Raw genomic sequence first — 22,727 nt, forward strand, 5'->3', positions numbered from 1 at the left:
CTAATTGTTCCGCATTTGTCCATGAGAGCATATGGCGTAATTTAGATATATTTTTAAGATGGAAAAATGTGGTTTTACAGATACTAGACACGTGACTTTCAAACGAAAGATTGGTATCAAAGAGCACACCCAGGTTCCTAACCGACGACGAAGACTTAACAGAGCAGCCATCAAGTGTTAGACAGTATTCTAGATTATTACGTGAGGAAGTTTTTTTGTCCAATAATTAGATTCTCTGTTTTTTCAGAATTAAGTAGTAGGAAATTACGAGTCATCCAATTTTTTATATCAGCAATGCATTCCGTTAATTTTGTGAATTGGTAAGTTTCGTTAGGTTTTGAAGAAATATACAGCTGAGTATTGCAGCATAACAGTGAAAGCTAATGCCATGTTTCCTAATGATATCTCCTAACGGTAGCATTTACAGAGTGAACAGCAGCGGTCCTAGTACTGAGCCTTGTGGTACGCCATACTGAACTTGTGATCGATGAGACATCTCATCATTTACTGCTACAAACTGATAACGGTCAGATAAGTATGATTTAAACCATGCTAATGCAATTCCACTAATGCCAACATAATTTTCAAGTCTATTTAAAAGAACGTTGTGGTCAATAGTGTCAAATGCAGCTCTAAGATCGAGTAACACTAATAGAGAGATACAACCACGATCGGATGATAAGAGCAAATCATTGTGACTCTAATGAGAGCTGCCTCGGTACTATGGTACGGTCTACTGTCAAACCTCTGCAACTGATCCAGAATGCCGCAGCTAGAGTGGTCTTTAACGAGCCGAAGAGAGCACATGTCACTCCTCTCCTCACAAAATTGCACTGGTTTCCATTTGCTGCTCGCATCAAATTCAAGTCACTGATGTTTGCCTACAGAACAACCTCTGGCTCTGCTCCCTTTTACCTAAACTCATTACTCCAGACTTGCGTGCCATCCAGAAACTTGCAAGTGAACGTCGTCTCGTGGTGCCATCTCAAAGAGGCACAAAATCTCTTTCTCTGACCTTTAACTGGTCTATTCCCTGCTGGTGGAATGACCTGCCCAACTCAACCAGAACAGCTGAGTCCATGGCCATTTTCAAGAAACGGCTGGAGACGCATCTTTTTCGGCAACACTTGATCGATTAATACTAGCACCTTCTCTTCTTTAAATATTAAAAAAATAAAATAAAAAAATGGGGTTATTATAGCACTTACATATTGTTGTCCTATTGTTAATTTAACTGCTTTTATTGTTCTCCTCATTTGTAAGTCGCTTTGGATTAAAGCGTCTGCTAAAATAAATGATTAAATGTAAATGTAATGAACTGAGCTGGACAATGACATCACTGTTTTTTTTCCAGCGAGGCTGTAAATATAAATTAACTAAATTAATAACTTTTTTACAACAAAAGTTAACCATCACTGACGGTTAACATATGATGCTATTTTCTTCTAGATTTTCCTGCTATCACTGTAAAGCTGCTTTGAATCGATCTGTATTGTAAAAAGCACTATATAAATAAAGGTGACTTGGCTTGACTTAACTATATCCTGTTATTAATATTAAAAACAAGAACTCATACAGGGACCTTTTTTTTGCCCCATATCTTTATATTTGGGGTAATTTTTGCCCCAAGCCCCCGATTATTTTCATCCCTGGTACGTGCACGGTGTGATTGCGTGAGGCGGGGAGCAACACATTTTGTGAGAATAGAAATAATATAAGTAGTTTGTTTAGTTTAAAAATCAAATAAATGTATGAGGTGGTAAAAAGGCTCACCAACATATGGGGTAGCCTAATATGCCCCTATAGACAAATACTATAGCTAAAGTAAAATATTTCGCAAAATATCTTAATTAATACTTGTTCAAAACAATAATTGAATCAAAGTTTTGACAAATACAATTATTTAATTTACTCAATGCACTTCATTAAAATGCTAATTTTGAAAATGCAGAAAATATTACTTTAAAAAATAAACTTCTTACATCGAATGAGATAATTTAATATGGCTTTACGTTAATAACAATAAATTAGATATTTTGCCTATTTAAGAAATAGATATTTTATGAATGTGCTATTTTTTATTTATTTCATTAGTCTATAAATATTGCGATAATCTCTAAGGTGATACTCAACTTGATAAATAATACTAGTCTCATGTCAATAACTAAAAGTCAGCAATGCCTTACCCTGACAGAAGGGGCCCTTTTTGTTTTTACCCCAAATATACTTTTACATTTTCTTCATTTATTGAAAAAAAAAAAAAAAAACATATACAAGTTTTAATTATATTTAACAAAACTGAAAATCATTAACAAGGCCTTTGTTTCACAATATATTTGGTAATTCCAAGGATTATCATTTGCAACATAAATCTGTAACATTATAAAAATGTATATATTAGATCAGCTCAATCGACATGCGCCACTGACAAACGCGGATGTACAGTAAAGTGCTGCGTTGAGTTTTTGCGCCATCTAGAGGTTAAGAGGAAAACTAAATCAAATGCGCTTTATCAGAGGCTTTATCCTCCTCGTTAGTAAAGCGTACTAAGTTTGCTTGTATCAGGAAGTCCTATACAACTGGAATGGCGTCAAACTCTGTATAGATACATTGTATAGATTACTATTGAATCTTGGACCTTGGCTATCTATGGAGAAATTCAAATAACGGTTACATAAACCTGCCGAACGTTGCTTAATTTAATTTAATTTAATTTTTACTTGCATAAATAGGTTTCATTTCATTATTTAAATAGGTTAGCAAATATTTTCCGTTTGTCGGTCCGCGAGCACAGTTTTTGCAGTCATCTGCTCGTGCACGTCGCGTGCTGATCTGCTCGTGCACTTGCAGGGCGCAGTCGCGAGCAAAACGAAGAGATGGACCGTCAGCTCTTTCCCGAATAGCGAAGCAGCACTGCAGCAGAGCTACTTTACCTTCATAACAGTGTGTGTTTGCAGACAGCAGCAGTAAAGAGAGCTGTAGTTCAACATAACTGGTTCAGTAGTAACACTTCACTTCCACATCATTGCAGCATTAATGGTAATGCATGCAACGAATCCATCCAGACTCAATGATGGGTAAACAAACATTTACCTCCAGTTTAAATCCTTCAGCTAATTTGTTAAAGCCTGAAATAACTGCATATCACGTTTGAAGGAATGTATTCAAAGTTGTTTTTTATATATACCTCTGCTAGCAAGTTGTTTTTATTTCTCTACGTTAGCATTTTAGCTGGCTAGCAGAGCGCGTTTCTGACTAACGTTACATTAACTTTTTTTGTCTTTCACAGGTGTAATGATCGAAGAGATCCTCAAGCCTACCAGGTACACAGAGAAGTATTTTGTCAGTGAAAGTAGTTGTATATTTGGCAGAGAAGCCGAAATAGTGTCAAAATTGGATTAGCCGGCTTTAGCATAACACTAGTGCTCGCAGGCCTAGTTCCTGCTTGCTAACTGAAACTATTATCTACATTACACGCCATACTTTGTACGTTATCGCTTTCAATTATCTGCATTTGGCAAATTAATCCATATACTAACTAGTCTATTATAGCTTATAAATAGTCTGATTAGAGAGCTTACGTCTCGTAGCTCGCTAGCTTGTTTTGTAGTCAGCTAACCTAATTACTGGTTTCACAACCACTATATAATAGCTCATAATTCTTATTTACTTTTAGGTCTTATCAGATATAGTATTACGTGTTATTGTGAATTGACTTGGTGAGCCTAAAAAGACAGATAAGAGTGCAGATCATTTGGTTCCCTGTCTAGTTTTGGTTAATGAACATCCTATTTGAGTTTCTTTCAAAAGCACCAGGGTTTCTTTAACAGCATTTGTAGTGAAATAATTTCCAAAAGTTCATTTAGTTATTTAATAATATTGAAATCATCCACACCTGCTTTTATCCTCAGGAGTAAAAGTTCAGGTGTCTTTGTAAAAAGGTTGTCTGTAGTCCTTCTCTTTATGCATTGTATTTTGCAGCCTGTCAAATATCAGTCAAAGAGTCACTCGGCAAATGACCATCGCCATGACAAGATGCGAGACTCGTCAGACTCCACGCCACCAACTAAAATGCTGCGGCGATCAGACAGTCCCGACAACAAGCACAGTGACGGAACAGGGCACAGTCAAGCGAAAGCACTTCACCGGCCCCGTGAGAGGGACAGCGGTAAGAACATGAGCGAGAAGACGTTCAACATGCAAATGGTTAATGTCATTTACATATTGTTCCTAATTCCCCAGAACCTTAAAATCCTATTTATTAGTGGGTTATATTGGGAAACATAATTTACAGTTATCAGTTAGTGCTTATTAAAATCTTAAAGTGCCTTTTGTACGTTTTCGGATATTAACTTTCATGCAGTGTGTAATATAGCTGCTTTTGAGCAAAAGGTCTGCAAAGCTTTAAAGTGCACAATAAATGGAGTTATTGTCTCTCAAAAGAAAGAACCGATTCTGAACCGATTCAGTCATTCCAGCCTTACTTCCTGCGCAAACCTACGTAGGTTTGTCACAGATTTGTATAATGCCATCTTATGGTCTTCGTAGTCTACTTTGACCTGCCTTCAAACATTGTAGTTGTAACTGAGGCTTGGAATAGTGTGGTTCATGTTAGGGCTGGGCGATATGGCCAAAAAATCATATCTCGGTATTTTTGGGTTAAATGGCGATATACGATATATATCTCGGTACTTTCTACATTTTTCCATTTGGATAAAGAAAATCTGTATTTATTTAAAAAACATGCAATTTTCATCCTGCCCAATGATATCCTACAAACAATGTTGATATTGGAGGATATGGAAACAAATATAGTGAATGTAATGTAGGCTATGCAATATATTATGTGCAAAAAGGTGGTTAAAATCACATTACATTCTAACAAAAATAATGCTTTTGTTTTTAATTGACTAAAGGCTAAACTAAAAATGAAAATAAAAACAAAAACAAAAGAACTTAAAACTATTAGCCTGCGTTTGATTACCCCGTTATAATGGTCACTTTCATAAAAATATACTTGTAGGTTTAAAATTCCCCATATGGCATATTTATTGTTTCCAACAACAAATATTTTAGCAATATGTATATTTTAGTCAGAATTATTGCGCTACTATTCTATTGTGCTCCATCTGTTTGGCCCGCATCGCTCATTCACGGAAGCTTGAATATTAGCGGAGATTCAATTGCAGAAGCTCGTCCTCTCCTGACAGTGAAATGGACATATTTGTTTGACTTTCTAACATTTACAGATGGAGAATATACCTGTGAAATGTAAGTTAAGCACTGAGGAAAGCAACACATCTCAAACGCATTAAACAGCGCAAGTATTTATCTGTCAGTCAGCAACAGTATCTGTCAGTAAGCATCTGACAGGGCAAGCTGCTTTAAACTTGTTAACTATATCTTACCAGTTATTTTGAAGCCCTTAATATAAGCTTGTGTCATGTTTAGGACAAATTGTACTATGTACTTTCACTGCGGCAGCTCACACTGCGTCTTCCGCTGTTTTTCAGATGTGCTCGTATCAAACTACTGTATGATATAAACGATATTGCCTCATTCCATATCGTTTCAAAAAAATATATCGATATATCGTACAAACTCGATATACCGCCCAGCCCTAGTTCATGTCCAGAAGACGCTATTTTCTTCCTCACCATTTAGTAAAACAGAACTGTTTGTGTTGATGCATTGTATGTATATATATATATATATATATATATATATATATATATATATATATATATATATATATATATATATATATATATCCCGGTTCGGTTTGTATCATGGTTTTAGGTTCATGGTTTCGGTACTGTTCGGTATGTGCAATGTCAAATAAAAATAAAGAAAATAAGAAAAAATACTCTAACTACAAGCAACAGCACAAATAAATACAATAGAGCAAAGATACTAATAAAAGAAACAGTGCTTTTTAGGTTTTTCAGGTAGGTCTAACATTAGTTTTCAGGTACAGAAATTGAATAATCAAATGTAAAATAACATTGCAAATTTGACTGTATAAATTAAAGATGAATACTTTATTTAAGTTACAAAAGGTATTCAATCTAGAGCTGTGAGTGATTTCCTTGTCTTTTGATTAACATTAAAAACACAGACAGCAAGACTATTAGGCTGCTGTCACTTTAAGACATAATGCACAGATTCAGTACACTGATACTGCACACATGCGTTGTCTTTCTCGGCCGTATAGTGCACTTAAGGCATAACAGACTGTGTCTGCTAGGATACTCATTAAGACGGACATGTTGACAATTTTGAGTTTAGTTTAAACTCTGATAGCAACGTGTTCAGTTCAGGTCTCACCTGTGCTCGCGCGCTATCAACACCCGTGCGTAAATGACTGGACATGTTTGAGGACACAGCATTCGCATTAAACAAAATTGACAAAGAGTAACCGTTTTGTTCAAGTTCTTTTGATTATCGCTGTTGTAATGTATTATTGGGGAGCCAGTATGTGCATCCATCGACAGAAACATACATTAGCGGAACTGTCTTTTTTACATATTATTTTCAACAAACCAGAGTAAAGATGCTTCATCAGATTTGAGATCAACCGTGGTTCAAGTGCATGCCGAACCGTGGGTGGAGAACGGTATGGTTAGTTTTTTTTTTAACAACGAAAAGAACAGTTACACCCCTAATATACACTCACCTAAAGGATTATTAGGAACACCATACTAATACTGTGTTTGACCCCCTTTCGCCTTCAGAACTGCCTTAATTCTACGTGGCATTGATTCAACAAGGTGCTGAAAGCATTCTTTAGAAATGTTGGTCCATATTGATAGGATAGCATCTTGCAGTTGATGGAGATTTGTGGGTTGCACATCCAGGGCACGAAGCTCCCGTTCCACCACATCCCAAAGATGCTCTATTGGGTTGAGATCTGGTGACTGTGGGGGCCATTTTAGTACAGTGAACTCATTGTCATGTTCAAGAAACCAATTTGAAATGATTCGAGCTTTGTGACATGGTGCATTATCCTGCTGGAAGTAGCCATCAGAGGATGGGTACATGGTGGTCATTAAGGGATGGACATGGTCAGAAACAATGCTCAGGTAGGCCGTGGCATTTAAACAATGCCCAATTGGCACTAAGGGGCCTAAAGTGTGCCAAGAAAACATCCCCCACACCATTACACCACCACCACCAGCCTGCACAGTGGTAACAAGGCATGATGGATCCATGTTCTCATTCTGTTTATGCCAAATTCTGACTCTACCATCTGAATGTCCCAACAGAAATCGAGACTCATCAGACCAGGCAACATTTTTCCAGTCTTCAACTGTCCAATTTTGGTGAGCTCGTGCAAATTGTAGCCTCTTTTTCCTATTTGTAGTGGAGATGAGTGGTACCCGGTGGGGTCTTCTGCTGTTGTAGCCCATCCGCCTCAAGGTTGTGCGTGTTGTGGCTTCACAAAAGCTTTGTTGCATACCTCGGTTGTAACGAGTGGTTATTTCAGTCAAAGTTGCTCTTCTATCAGCTTGAATCAGTCGGCCCATTCTCCTCTGACCTCTAGCATCAACAAGGCATTTTCGCCCACAGGACTGCTGCATACTGGATGTTTTTCCCTTTTCACACCATTCTTTGTAAACCCTAGAAATGGTTGTGCGTGAAAATCCCAGTAACTGAGCAGATTGTGAAATACTCAGACCGGCCCGTCTGGCACCAACAACCATGCCACGCTCAAAATTGCTTAAATCGCCTTTCTTTCCCATTCTGACATTCAGTTTGGAGTTCAGGAGATTGTCTTGACCAGGAACACACCCCTAAATGCATTGAAGCAACTGCCATGTGATTGGTTGATTAGATAATTGCATTAATGAGAAATTGAACAGGTGTTCCTAATAATCCTTCAGGTGAGTGTGTGTATATCTATATATATATAATGTATATATATATATATGTATATGTATATGTGTATTTTATATATATATATATATTCATTTTAAAATTGGTCATGTGGTTTATTTCTGTATTTAAATATTTGTTGCTTATTTAATTTTTAATATGGGTGCATCAAGAGTAAAAATTCCACTTGATACTATATTTTTAACAATGTAATAATTATTTTCATGTTAAGGCCTAGCCTATATATCTGTAGTTTTGTCCAAAACTAAAATCAATCACTTTAAAATGCTACTTTTTTTCAATGTAACCATCACAGCATTGTAATGTGCAGATCAAAGGCAATCAGATTACTTCAAGTAACTAGTAAAGTAACGCATTACTTATAAATTTACAACGAAATATCTTGAGTTACTTTTTCAAATAAGTAAATGCAAGTTACTTTGCTTTCCCATTTATTGATTGACACCTCTCCTGTCCCCATGTTGAGAGAAATCGTGAGTAATTAGAGGCGTTGTGTGAACATGATGGGTATTTTAGTTCAAGACTAAATGTGAGCATGCATGTACCCATCTCACTTTCACAAATTTAGTATTTCTCAAAATGAATAAAACCTGTGAAATGCAAACTCAGAATATTATGCAAAGCTGCAATAATTAAATGTAAAATAACACAAATATACTTTGTATTTAATCTCACTTTATTAACCAATGCCTTTGATGATCTATTTAAATCATAATAAACAAAAATGTCTAGTTAAACATCACATTTGTGGTGGATTTTTTGCTATTGCTTATTGCATTTCCTTCACGCTGAGGCTTATTCATTTCACGTTTGGTGTGAAAGGACCTGAACATTTGCCAAAAATCTAACTTTGTTTGTTTTTTTAACAAAACAAAAAAACAAATTAAGCGCAGTCCAGATGAGAAAAAGTAATGCAAAATTAATGTAACGCATTACTTTGCAAAAAAGTAACTTAAGTAATATGTTGATTTTTTTAAGAAGTAACACAATATTGTATGAATATCTCATATAATACATTATATTGTGAATCCCTAATTTGCAGTCTTGCATTTCAGAATTCTGCATAATTACTGCAATTACTCTTGAAAGTGGACATGTTATACAATAAAATTAAAATAAATTTTAGGCATGAAGTCATTTGAGAAAATTGATATTGATAATAGGCTTGATATGTTCATGGAATGGATTTGCATGGCAGATTTTTGTAAATCAAGCACGACAGGAGTTGCGCTCTTGTGCTCTCTCTCCTTTACACTGTTTTACTTCCTGTCGTTGCCACAATCATGTGTCTGCAGCAGATGCACAGTGCTGTTTATCGTATGATCTCGACTCATCACAGGCCTCTTAGCGCTATGATATTGGTCTTTTCTCTAATAGGAAGTTACAGATGTTGGCTGTTGCAGATGTTTATACCACACTTTCAACTTGGTTATTTTCAGATATTGGTGATGTGGCATAAAAATAACTTTTTTTTTTTGCATCAATTGGACTGAAAATGATTAAGACTTTTAAATTAGGCTCAGCCACAGGACTGTCAACTCAAGCCTATACTAACAGTCCAATGTGTTAAATGGATATCCAGAGAACCGTTTTGTTTCAGTGAATTATATTCTGCAAAGACTTTTACATGCATGGAAGTTTGTTTCTGATCGTCTCAATTATGTTTCAGGTGTCAGTTCTTCTCCGCAAGAAAACTCTCATCATGCATCCAGCTCTCACCCTCATCCAAACAGAACTTCAGAGATGGTAAGTTGTTTAGCCAGTGGATTGTTTGATCAACTGGTCGGTGTTAAGGAAGCCCTTTATAATTAAGCTGGTTTAGGGCCATGTCACCCAAACACAAATCAGATGAGTCTGTAAGCCGTATAAGCACAGCCCTGCAAAAGAGCGAACAGATATTCAATAAAATCTTAGGACAAGCCTTTGTGGAAAATGGAAATACTCACATGGCTTTTGAACATTTACAGATAAGGAAATAAACATAAAATGTATGGTATACGCCGGGCAAAACATGTATTAAATGCATTAAGCGGCATCCACGTCAATCAAAGCATCTGGCAGGAAGAGCCCCGTTAAACCATAGGCTATGCGCTTAATATAAAGCATTCTCATGTTTAGGATACCTTGGGTCTTGCACTTTTCCTGCAGCAGCTCTCCTTCACTATACTCATTTTATCCTTAGAACTGCTTTATTCACTAGTGACATGACTGGTAGATGTTTTTCGTGCAGGTGTCATTAATCAATAATCACATTTGTTGTTGATCATTTTTATTATAGATTATTATCAATTAGTTGTTGCAGCCGTTAGACAACAACAATGTCACAGTCCTCTCAGAAAAATCCAGTTGGCGTTGGAGACAAAAATGTTTGAAAAAACTGTTCATCCTTGTGATGTTTTGTCTGATACCATCTTATATAAGGTGCCGTTAAGTAATTACATCTTTAGAGTGTGCACCAGTTTCCAGCACTCAACAATTAAAACTTAATGAGGCGTGATGTCCAATTCGTGAACAAATGACTTGTTTCTTTTTGAGTCAAAAAGTTACACCTCACAAAAACTCACGTGTGAATTGTTTAGAGCTATTACTAAATTCATAACTAACTCCCTAACTGAATGTCTGATCCCAAATAAACCAAGAATTGTTACTGTGATATTAGTCTCGGCCTCAGACGTCACGCCCATGGATCTCTGGCTGATGCATAATGCACACAAAATGGGAAAACACTTCAGAAGTTTCAAAGTCGTCTTCTGATTGGTTGAATTCTACAGGATTTCCAGGAGACGCGCGCGCCGCGTTCTTTATCGGTCCGCCTGGAAACAAAGCTGTCGTGACACCAAACCCCCTCATGGAAGAAGAAAGCCGTCATATTTACAACTGAGACAATCAGCGCTTATCAGGATCAACTAAACGCTAGATTGCCAAAAGTATGTGAAGTTCAGGGCACCATTGTTGCAGTAAAATTGCAAAATGTTCTTGAATGAATAATTTATTAGATGCACGCCGGTCTGTTATCGCAGGGACATCGACTTTACATTTTCACACCCCTAAACATGACGTGGAACAAAACGAACTGTGATTGGTTGCTTTACATGTCGGTCAGACTCTTGAGTGGACCTTTTTCCAATTAAAGCTGTGATGTAGTCCAGACTTTCTGCCGTCAGTCTGAGGCAAGATTTCTGTGATGTATACTTTAGTGTGTGGGATACTTAAATCAGTCTCTTTACAGGTTGTTCTGGTTATATGCCAATGTATAACTAAATGTACTCATTCCCAGCAGAGTTATACAATTATAAATGTTATTCTAATCCAAACATTTTACGAACAAAATGTTATCGGTCATTGTTAAACATGGTGATGCCACAAAAAGAAGGAAAAAAAAGACAAAGGAGCTGACCTCACTAATAAATCATTGTGAATCTCATCTCTATTCCCAATGCGCTCTCAAATGACAGATTTCCCTGCTCTGTCCTTCTTGATATATCAACATATTTCCTGTCTCTTTCAGCCCCGTGAGCCAGCAGATGACTGGTCAGAGCATATCAGTTCATCTGGGAAGAAGTACTACTATAACTGCAGGACAGAAGTCTCTCAGTGGGAGAAGCCTAAAGATTGGCTGGAAAGGTGAGTTGCTTTAGATCCCCTGTAACTGCCTCTACTCCTCTTCAACCATCAACTGACACCAGACTTCCTGTGTGAACAGAGAACAGAGGCAAAGAGAAGGTGCCAAGAATACGGTTAACAGCTTTCCCAAAGACAGAGACTACAGACAAGAGGCGATGCAGGCCAGTGCCACAAGTGCCCTCAGTAGTACAAGTAACAGAAACACATTTGGTTCCTTAAAGTTGTATTTTGTTGAAAGAAGGTTTGCTGATGGTTTCTGAACACGTTTTGTTTTTGAAAAATCCCTTTCTTTCCCCAGAATCTACTTTAGCGGAGAAGCCATCGTCAAACTCTGGTTATTCTCAGCCTTTGTCCATTAACCCCTCCAGCACGTCCAGCTCGTCCTCGTCCTCCACAGTGCCTGTGTCTCCTGCCCTGCAGGCTTCAGCCTCCACTCTGCTTCAGGATCCAGCACTCCTCCGACAGCTTCTGCCCGCGCTGCAGGCCACCCTGCAGATGAACCACAGCAATGTGGACATGGGCAAAATTAATGAAGGTATTAATCGCTATGTTAACTCGTTTTTGTTTTTATTGTGAGAATACGCTTGGAAATTAAATGGATATTTTATAGGGGTGTAACAATTCACTCGGTTTCTCAATGCATCGATTACAAATCTTGACGATGCATATGCATCCATTTTGAAACTCGTATTTTTGAATCGTTGATTTCGATCAATAATCGATTTCAAATGCTTGGAATTGAATTAATTAATAACGGTCTGATAGCGATTCAGTGCTTTAAAATATTTGAACATTAAATTACTACGTCATTGCGTGGTGTCTACTGGTTTTCACATTTTTCAGGTTTTACCAAATTTGTTTGGCACTAAAAGAATGGTTTGCACTCAAAGTCTTCAGAGTAAAAAAGTAATTTTAATATGATGATTATTTTCTATGAGATGCACTCCTACAAAATCACCCCAATCATTCTTGTCATCTTGCGCCTATTAAAATAAACTCTTCTTTGTGCAAAAATCTCTTTGAAGTCAAAATATCAGATCTTGACTTTTTTTTTCTGGTCCTGTTACTTTCCATGCTGCTTACACTGTCATTCTTCTCTCTAATCTAGTCTAAATTTCCTGTTGATCAAATGTGATCCGAGCGTTATTATTCAGGTTGGGCTGGGTACAGATTTTCAAATTCAGTTCTGATTCACAAGCTCCTGATTTCATTCGATTCCTATTTTGATTTAGTTTGATCTTACTCGTTTGGGTATAGTTATGTACGGTACAGTAAAAATGCTGGCAAGTTTAAGTTGTCTTGGAATTTTAAGAATCAAAATACGGATTGTTCAATTAAAGACTGCATTTATTTGGAAAAATCTATATTTTACCTTACCCTGTTGTCTAGTTCAACCCTGTTCCAACAGTTTTCAAATAGGCCTGAATGACTTGATTTGCTAGTTTACGGGTTCAAAGTTAAACTTTGCAGGGCTGTTTCCTTGATGTATTCTTGAATGATCAGTTTGGTGCATTCTCTTGAGTTGTCTCTGCAAGTTTACTGATTTCAAACCCATCTGAACCAGTAGGATGTTGTCATAACTCATATTGTGCTAATACATTCTTAAGTGAAATCCTAAAACCTGTGACGTGGGTTTTTTTATTCCTATGAAAGATCTATACAAATGCACTTTCCTGTATCAATTAATACTTATTGGCCTTCATCCAAACTGCTAGAAAAGTTGTGCTTTAACCATTTTGACACCTTGACTACTGCTTTTTGCACAATATACGGCATCTTCTCTCCACATGGTGAACATACCATAAGCCGAAAGGCTAGAGCCTTTTTTCAGATTGCTTTTCAGTGTGTAGGACTGCTTTGACTGTACGTGTGTCTTTTTCTGTCTTTGTCTTCCTCCAAGTCCTCACAGCCGCTGTCACACAAGCTTCCTTACAGTCTATGCTTCATAAGCTTCTCACTGCCGGACCGTCCGCTTTCAACGTCACTACTCTGCTTTCCCAAGCTGCTCAGCTTTCCACACAAGGTACGGCTGAAGTCCCAGTCACCCTTCACAACTCCCCTAACTGATGTTGTGCTGCAGTGCAACTAATCCATTTTTTTATAATGGAACTATGTGAACATATTTTACAATACTGTGTTAAACCAGTGTTTAAGCTGTTCGTCGTTCATACACACCCAAGAACATGCTGAACAATTCTTTAAAGGGTTAGTTCACCCAACAATAAAAATTCTGTCATTACTTGCTCTGTCCTTCTTACATTACCCTCATGTCATTCCAAACTTGTAAGAGATTTGTTCATCTTCGGAACACAAATGAAGATCTTTTTTTGATGAAATCTGAGAGCTTTCTGTCCCTTCATTGGCAGTCTACGCAACTACGATTTTCAAGCCCCAGAAAGGTAGTAAAGACATCATTAAAGTAATCCATGTGTCTCATGTGCCATGAGTTTTAACCCCAGTTTTATGAAGCGAAGCGAGTGCTTTGTTTGCGCAAAAAACATCTCCAGCGCATTCACACAACGTCTGCTCTCATGCATGCGTCGGGGTGCTCTCATGAACGCGCATTGGAGATTAGTATTTTGTAAATAAAGTGGTAAATAGTCATATGGAATACTTTTGATGCCTTTACTACCTTTTTGAGTCTTGAAAAGTGGTAATTGTGTAGACTGTCAATGGAGGGATGGAAAGCTCTCAGATTTCATCAAAAAGATCATAACCGATGACCGAAAGTCTTACAGGTCTGGAACGACATGAAGGTGAGTAATAATGACAGAATTTTCATTTTTTGGGTGAACTATCACTTTAATCCACTTTTTTTACATGGGAAAACTCAGACTTTGGTGTAGAATTATTATTATTTTTATTTTTTTTAAATAATGTTAATTTAGTAGGATTCAGTATAGCAAATCAAAACTGGCAGATGGACACATTTTAAAAAGTCCTTTTGTTCTCACACCACCTATCATGTTGCTATTTGTATGTACAGTATAGCTGTGTAAGATTATTTACTGGATTCCATGTCTATAACGGTGTTTCTAAGGAACAGCTCAACAGTCCGGTCAGTCACCCATGTCATTAGCATCAGATGCCTCTTCACCGAGGTCATACGTGTCTCCTAGAGTCAGCACGCCTCAGACCAACGCTGTCTCTAAACCCCTGCTCAGCTGCGCATCTCTCTCTTCACAACCAAAGGTCAGTAGCAGTTAGTCATTTTATAAACTTTTGTTATAGTGGCATCAGAAAGTGTTTGGACACTTAAGCCACCCTTAATTTAAAGGGGTCCTAATATGCTTTTCCACTTTTTCAACTTTAGTTAGTGTAAGGTTGCTGTTTGAGTATAAAAAAGAGTCCACTCCAAAGGGAGATATTTTATTTAACAGAATACACTTTCCAAGAACTACAACACACGCCTCGTTTGGACTACTATATGTTTCTTCCGATTCTTATGAAGTCATAATGTTCCTCCTGTTTAAGTAATCCACGCCCACAGAATACGCAAAAAGGGGACGAGACCTGGTTAAGTTGCATTAAGCCCAAGACGCACCAAGCCGGCGGTCGGCCGTCGGGCAGTTTTTGTGCGTTAGCCAACTAAGTTTTCTCAGTGTGTTCCGCACGGTTCAGCACAGTTGGCTGAATTTGATCCTCATCTGCTTTTTTTCGCCCGATTCGACATGTTGAATCGGTGTTGGACCGTCGGTGAGAGAGAGAACTCTGATTGGCTGTTTAGCTTAGTGAACAAGTCAGTGCACGAGAATAATTGCAAAACAGTGAGCAAAGAAGTCAAAACGGTACAGATAGAAGGCTGTTCTAATGTTACGTCATCTTAAGTTTCCAAAACTCATTTGTTTGACCTTCCCAAGGCTGACGATAGTGGTTCAAATTGTTTTTAAACACTGTTCCTGAACATTATAACCCCAACATGTATCGGAGAATGGAGAACAGCTTGTTTTCTGTTGCTTTTGTAAGCTCTCGCTTTTGTAAGACGCTTCACCGCTCCTTAGGAAAATGAAACATGCTTTTGTGAACGTCCTGTGAAATCCAAGCTTGCAAAGTCTGTGCATGAAATCCATTCTGCACGATCCTCTTGTTCGTTAACATTGTCAGGGTCTGAATCGGGCTCGAATTGGTTTGAAATTGACGCCATCTGTAATATTTACACTAGAGAAGAACTCGCAGTTATGGAGGGGTGGGACATTTCCCGAACACTTGCTAAGGGGCTTCATCGATTTCTGCGTGTTTGAGACAGAGTGGGGAGGGAGGTGCTGTAATAATGTAAAATATGTGAAAAATGATGCGTTTTTTTTAAACGATCAAGCATGAAGACACTCTAGTACACCCCAAAAACAAAATCAAGACTTCGTAAATGGGCACAATAGGACCCCTTTAAGAGTGTAATTTGACTGAGTGTGCATTAGACAACAAGATATAAAACCATCTGGCATCTGCTAAAAAAAAAAATGTTTTGGCCATCATACACCTGAGATGGCAAATGTACACACAATCTTCGCTCAAGTAGAAGTACAGATACTCATGTTTAAAAAGACTGGTAAAAGTTGAAGTACTGCAGTAAAGAAGTATGGGCTCTGACGTACTTGGTATAAAGTAGCCATTACTACCTGTTTTAGTGTCACGCTAGTAGGGGTGGGAATCTCTAGGCACCTCACGATTCGATTCGATTCGATTACGATTCAGAGGGTAATGATAACCGATTTATTATTTATTTATTTTTTACTTGGTACTTTTAAAGCAAAGTATTTATGATGACCCATAACAAACTTACTTCCATCTTCCTATATTAATTTTATTAATAAAACAAATGGAAGTGATTATGCTACATCACATTAGTTATGGACTTTTGACAACCAGAATGTATGTTTGTTTCTTCAACTACAGACACTTATGGTCCTCCTGACTTTTACATCACACCAGAATTGTCTTTTTTTTCCTCTGAAAGTCAAAAATTCCCACCACAGTGTGATTTCTACCAGATTAGCATTCTGTGATGGCGATCGTCAATTCCATTTTAATATTTTTGGGATAAAATGACGTCTTGCGGAGGATGACTTTACAGTTAGCGTGTGCTAAAGACAAACTATTCAATATTTTCGAAACTTTATTTGGGGCAATTTTATTTTTATGATGGATTTGTGTAGTTTAAGGTTGAAAATCTGGGTCTTGGACAAGGGTAAAACAATTCGATTTATATAGGAAAGGCATTTTTAAAGATTTTACCTCCTTTAATGTGATCTACATTTAATAATAATAATAAAAAAAAATAAAAAAGATAAGAAATTTGTTATTTTCAATACAAATCATCCCCTGGGAAATAAAAGTCCCAAAACACTTATATTTGATCATGTTTTTGTTTAAAATGTGCTTTTGCTATCATTTTTAAATAAATGCCACTTTTGTTTGATAATTATCTATTCAGTGACATTTATACATTTAAGATAGTTGTACTACTGTAGGTTTATACTATGTATCTTTGCCATTATTTAGTTGACATCTCTGTTCAGATTCTCTGATCTCTTTGTTGTTCTTCAAATTCAGGTAAGTTCATCAATTCAGAGACAAGGATCAACGTCCCAGCAGTCCGTCAGCTCTGACAAACCTCTGGAATTCAGTGATCCCCGTCTTCACAGGCAAATGTACGGATCTCTTAGTGGGAACTTTTTTCTTTTGTTTGTTGGCAATGTAGAAGCAGCCTATCAGATGTTTTCTTACAGCACCATCTGCCAGTTCAGTGTGGAAGTGCAACCAAATGAATGTATGTATGTATGTTTGTTACAATTGCAAAGAAATGGGTTTTATCTATTTCCTTTTAAATGGGTTTTATATAAAATCCATCTATACACACACGCGTTTATATTATATAAATGTATAAGGTGACCAGACATCCCATTTTCCATGGGACAGTCCCGTATTTTAGCTCTAGTTTTAGTGTCCTGACTAACAAAAAAGTCACTTTTTCTTCTTTCTTAAATTGTCTTTGCTAGGTGATCATAAAAGTGAGTAGTAGTCTTCTGTCACGTGAGAATAGCCTAATGATCGAAGGTAGCCAATCTCATCATAGTTTATTTTGGAGAACAAAAGTAAAATCCAAACACAATTTGTAATCGATTAACTTGCACTTATTGAAGGCGGGATATTGGAGCACAGAGGAGAGCAATTCAGACGCGACAATGGTGTTACAATTAACAATTTTACAATTAACGAGGATCTTCAAAAAGAGTGTATCAAATTATTATGCGCAGTAAGTTGTGAAAAAAAGAACTCGATGTTGTATCGAGACCAGAATACAAGTAGCCTGATTAAAACTTCAGTGACAGAAAATTACTTATTTATAATTTTATATATACTGTTATAGGATATATATACCTTGTAATATTAGTAAGGGAATCCAGCTGATTAATCCAGCCGGTTGTACATCCTCCGCTTCGCATCGGGGTCCTCATCACCCCGTTAGGGGGTTATTTTGAGAAAACAACCCGCACATTACACGGCTACTTGCCACACAAGTAAATAATTAGACATGAAATATTGATCTGGGTTGAAATATTTTATTAGGTCTTTAAACGCAAAGCTTCCACGGAGAGAGCAGTTGCTAGTACGGCAAGTTCAAACTAGATGGACATTTAAGAGATTCGGTATACAGTCACAGCACTTATTACACAGCATTTCACCACATAAATAATTATGGGGATAAGAAATATTGATTTCAGATTAAACTGTTTTAAAATCGTACCTGTTTGTATCTCATAATCCAACAGTGTACAAAACAATAGTCACAAAATATCAGCAGCTGCATTTGTGTGAAACGAGAGAGCGAGTCCACGATTACTGGATGGCATAGTTAAATAACTACACAAAATATTGATTTGACTGAGTTTTAATACTTTATTAACTCACCAAACGCAAAACTTCCATGAAGAAAACCGTTCCTAGCAGGCTTATTGCGCTGCTGACTTCAGTGACCCAGATGAGCCTGTGTTATCTGCTTTGAGAGGTTGTTATCTGGGAATAACATACCGCTGGATGGCGCTATTGACCAATCAGAGTCAAGTATTCCACAGAGCCGTGTATGGCGTGTAATAATACGAGATAACGCCGCACCTTCTCGCCAGGATCACCAAATTACATTTCTACCGAGGGGGTCACCATTTATCCTACTCCACTGAAATACACAGTTAAACGCATAGTCATATATATATATGCATGCGCCATTTCTTTGTCATTTTAGTGTCATTTTTGTCATTTTAGTGTCTTTATTATTATTATACTACTATTCTAGTTCTATATTCTTTATTTTATTTTAATGAATGTTTCTTTTGTTTTCTAGCAGCCAAGAGGGCTTGTCGAGCTCTAATGGCAGCGCGGGCATTAGCGTTCCCGCTTTAGGCAGCACCTCTCGAACCCAAAGCACTTTCACTCCCTCTCTAGCATTGCACTTTGATGAAAGTCTCATCAAGCATGTTCAAGGCTGGCCTGCAGAACATGTGGAGAAGCAGGTGTGAACATGCTCTTCAACTGTCTCTTCAACTGTTTATCGGTCTTCTACAGATCAAACATCACTTCTCTAACTAATGAGGTTTCCTTCCTCTCTCTCTCTCTCTCACTCACCCAGGCGTCACGGATGCGTGAGGACATCCACAATATGGGAACCCTCTACATGTCAGAGATCTGCACCGAGCTGAAGAACCTTCGCTCTTTAGTGCGAGTATGTGAAATCCAGGCCACATTGAGAGAGCAGAGGTCTGTAACTCCGATTTAGATCAAATTATCGACAGTGTGTAACTAAATGGTATTCAGTGAATTACTTTTCGTTTGCTTGTGTGCAGGATTCTGTTTCTGAGACAGCAGATCAAAGAACTTGACAAGCTGAAGAATCAGAATTCCTTCATGGTTTGAGAGGGTGGCTATGGAGCTAATGGCGGTCTCTCTCCGAACAAGCCCAGCCCCCACCCACCCCCCCCGGCTGTTTGGACCCCCACTCTCAGATCCACAGTCGAACTACAGGCCGCAATGCCTGAAACGGGACCGAGGGATAGGAAGCTTACAAAAGTACTTGGGCAACACGAAGCCCTGAGATCATAGATTAATTTCACTGTCCTTTTACATACTCGGCTTCTCTATTCTCAGATCCACGGGCAATTCGAGAAGTGTTCAGAGAACGCGCTCTCCAACCCAGACTGACCTGTGAGGAATCATGCAGTGGATCTGGCGATTCATGTGCTGGTTTTTCAAGGTTATGCCTGTGTTAATGGATCCTAAATTTCACTGTCACGCCGGAGACTTAAAATCCCCCCCGTCCTCCAGTGACTGACAGTGATCATGAAAGATGTTAGAAGGGCTATCTGTGCACAAGGACGCTTCCAGCTGTGCTGGCGTTTATCAAAGTGACCAATTCAAATAAACCCAATATCATTCTGAGTGCCCATTCTCAAAGGTTAGGAGTGACTGGCTGATTCTCTGCCCCTCAGAAGATTAAATAAGACATGAATGATCTTCATTAATTCACAGCAGAACAGCGAATGGGTGCTAAAGATTTCTCAACAGGTGATGTGGCACTTAAAAGCTTTTGCCGAAGTGGTAGACGCACATTTTCTGAGTTTCTGACCCCGATGAAGGGTTTTTCATCACTATCTGCCTTCGATGTTTCTTCTTCTTTGCAGTGCTGTTACACATCTAACTGAGATTTCTATTCATGCTGCACCCCAGCACTGTTTGACTGTTTTTGTATTAATGTTGTTTTGATTTTGTTTGTATTTGCTCAGTTTTTTTTTTTTTTTTTACTCATATAAATGAGTTTAGTCATTCCCATATTGCCCGGTTTTGGGGGATGCAATGAACGGACTCCGTATTTTATACACGAGCTATGGTTGCACTTCCTAAATGCATCTTTTAAGGATGAAAGGGGACCAATGGGACTGTCTCGAGCCGACCAGCGGGAGAAGAGGATGGCGAAGTACAGGATATGACCGCATTTTTCTCATCTTTCACGTAAAAAATATCAACCAGTCTTTAAAAAATGAATCTGTAAGCATTTAGTCAACTTGTCGATTTGTATTTGACAAGGATGTGAACATATGGCAAAACTGGTGATTCCTCTTTGATGTTTGCAATGTCATTCATAGTTTTTGCTTCATTGTTCTTTCTGTCTTTACTGCCCTCTAATGCAGGGTTTGAACTTAGACCAATATTAATGCAATAGGCTGTAAATGAACTTTCAGAATAGAGATGATGGGTATGTTGCTTTGTATATGGTTTCTAAAAGCTACGGGAAATAAACAATTACTACATTGTGTTTTGGTACATGTTTGCTTTTGTGCATTGGCTGCTTTTAATAAAGTTAGATGCAATCATGTTCTAGCCCAGGTAGAGTTAACAGAACTCAAAGTACCTTTCAAGGGCTTGAAACGTATGCTAGAGGTTTTGTACGTGTTCGCCCTCCTGTGGAGAAGAGTTTCACTTGCAATTGCTAAACATTTCAATTATTGAAGAAAAAGAGGTGGGTTTACAAGTTTAAAGGTAAAGTCAATTTTGCTGCTTGAAAAAAAAAGAAAGAAAATCCTCTACGAGTAGAAAGTAGGTTATCACTTCCTATGAAGCCTGTATTTACAATACATTATATTGGTATTCCTAGTGCATTATAAAACATGCATAATGCCTTATAAACAACTTTATAATGTGATGTAACAATGGTTGATATACATTATAATACCTATTTGTGGTTATAATTTTTAAGAATATAATGCATGTTAACACCAGATGAAGCCTGCATTCATAATGCATCATAAGGGTGTTCTTAATGCATTACAATGCATGCATAATGAACTTAAAGGTATAGCGGAGGATCTTTCCGAATTTTAGATAAGACCCGCCCTCTCCGCTTTTTGAAAAGTTTGATTGATTCACCAGAATGATTGACAATTAGGAGGACCAATAGTATAGGTGATCCACCCGGAAGTAAAAAAAATCCTCCGCTATACCTTTAATAAACAACCGTATAGTGTCGTGTGTCATCTCATGAATAATCGTAACAACTGTAACCTGTTTTCAACTGTTTTATAATCTTATGGCTGTTTAAAAGAAGGTTTGTTTTTGTCACTTTACTTCAAGCAGTAAAAGACCACTCATAAGATGTAGATGTAGAATGATACTGTGCAGATCTTAAGGAAACAATATGAGATGAGATATGAGACTTGGGAAAGTAAAAGATATGAAACTATTGTATATATAATCCATTATAATTTACATGGATAAAATGATGTTCATTCTGTATCTTAATAGTTATATCCACACATAGGTATTATTACTGTTGTTACAATTATTCCTGAGATGACAACACATTATAAGGTTGTTTATAAGACACTACCCTTATGATGCATAATAAATGCAGGCTTCATCTTGTGTTATAATGCATTGTACTTTTTAAAAGTTATAACCACAAACAGGTTAGTTTTATAATATATTGTAACTGTTGTTGTTTATATATCAGATGGTAAAACATATAAGGTTGTTTGTTTGGCATTATGCATGCATTATAAAAAAAGGATTCATACAAGGCGTTATCGAAAAAGAAACTTTTTGTACTGCACTGAAATGAGCTATTTCACACGACATATGTTTATTAGCTGAATAATAAAAAATGACCTGTTCAAAAGTTTACATGATTCTTAATACCATGTGTTTTATACCTTACAGCTATCTTATATCCACACCTGTTCCAGTGTTCTGTGATAGTGTTTCATGAATGATGTCTTTGTCCTCAGCAGTTAAACTGTCCACAGTTCTTATAGTGTTCAGCATTTTCTGCATATGTTTAACCTTTTCCATCAGTGACTTCCTGATCCATCTTTTCATATACTAAAGACATTAAGCAATATTGGGTAATGCTTTAGATTACAGCCCGGAAAGTACTGAAAGTACACTGTAATTAAAGCGATTTTACAGTGTAACTTTCTGCAATTATAGTGTACCTACCTATAGTACTTACATGTAAGTATATAAGGGAACAATATGTAAAGTTTGGGGAATAAAGGGGTAACAACCAGGAGAATAAAAAAAGTATTTATACTGTAAGTATTATAGGACTAAGGGGTACTTATTCTACTATTATGATACAAAAATCTAACATTTGGGAGCAATTTAGCAAGAACATTGTGTACCTTTTTGTAATAATGGTGTACCAATACATACTGTATAGG

At 37.3% G+C, this 22,727-nt stretch overlaps 1 protein-coding gene across 9 annotated transcripts; it reads left to right on the top strand.

The window, feature by feature from the left end:
- The first annotated feature begins 2,489 nt into the window (after window positions 1–2,489).
- Window positions 2,490–21,064, top strand: wacb (WW domain containing adaptor with coiled-coil b). Of its 9 annotated transcripts, none has more exons than XM_081373392.1 (13): window positions 2,490–3,077; window positions 3,290–3,323; window positions 3,982–4,168; window positions 9,566–9,642; window positions 11,405–11,520; window positions 11,600–11,712; window positions 11,819–12,055; window positions 13,421–13,543; window positions 14,561–14,712; window positions 17,071–17,168; window positions 18,860–19,028; window positions 19,145–19,272; window positions 19,359–21,064. In XM_081373392.1, exons 1-13 carry the CDS (start codon window positions 3,037–3,039, stop codon window positions 19,426–19,428), a joined length of 1,545 nt encoding a protein of 514 aa, XP_081229518.1. In that variant the 5' UTR covers window positions 2,490–3,036; the 3' UTR covers window positions 19,429–21,064. The 9 variants fall into 9 exon arrangements, with proteins under 9 accessions (XP_081229518.1, XP_081229523.1, XP_081229522.1 ...); XM_081373394.1 differs by having other exon boundaries at window positions 2,576–3,077; window positions 14,567–14,712; XM_081373391.1 differs by having other exon boundaries at window positions 2,814–3,077; window positions 18,863–19,028.
- The last annotated feature ends 1,663 nt before the right edge of the window (window positions 21,065–22,727 follow it).

The sequence above is a fragment of the Scardinius erythrophthalmus genome, assembly GCF_964197995.2.
Source record: "Scardinius erythrophthalmus genome assembly, chromosome: 9".
Taxonomy (NCBI): domain Eukaryota; kingdom Metazoa; phylum Chordata; class Actinopteri; order Cypriniformes; family Leuciscidae; genus Scardinius; species Scardinius erythrophthalmus.

What these genes read in the sequence shown, in the direction of transcription:
- wacb (XM_081373392.1), top strand. Translation starts at nt 3,037, where the DNA reads ATGGTAATGCATGCAACGAATCCATCCAGACTCAATGATGG. An exon ending in GCCCCGTGAGAGGGACAGCG is followed by an intron (nt 4,169 to 9,565) that starts GTAAGAACATGA and finishes ATTATGTTTCAG; the next exon opens with GTGTCAGTTCTTCTCCGCAA. An exon ending in CCCCGTCTTCACAGGCAAAT is followed by an intron (nt 17,169 to 18,859) that starts GTACGGATCTCT and finishes TTTGTTTTCTAG; the next exon opens with CAGCCAAGAGGGCTTGTCGA.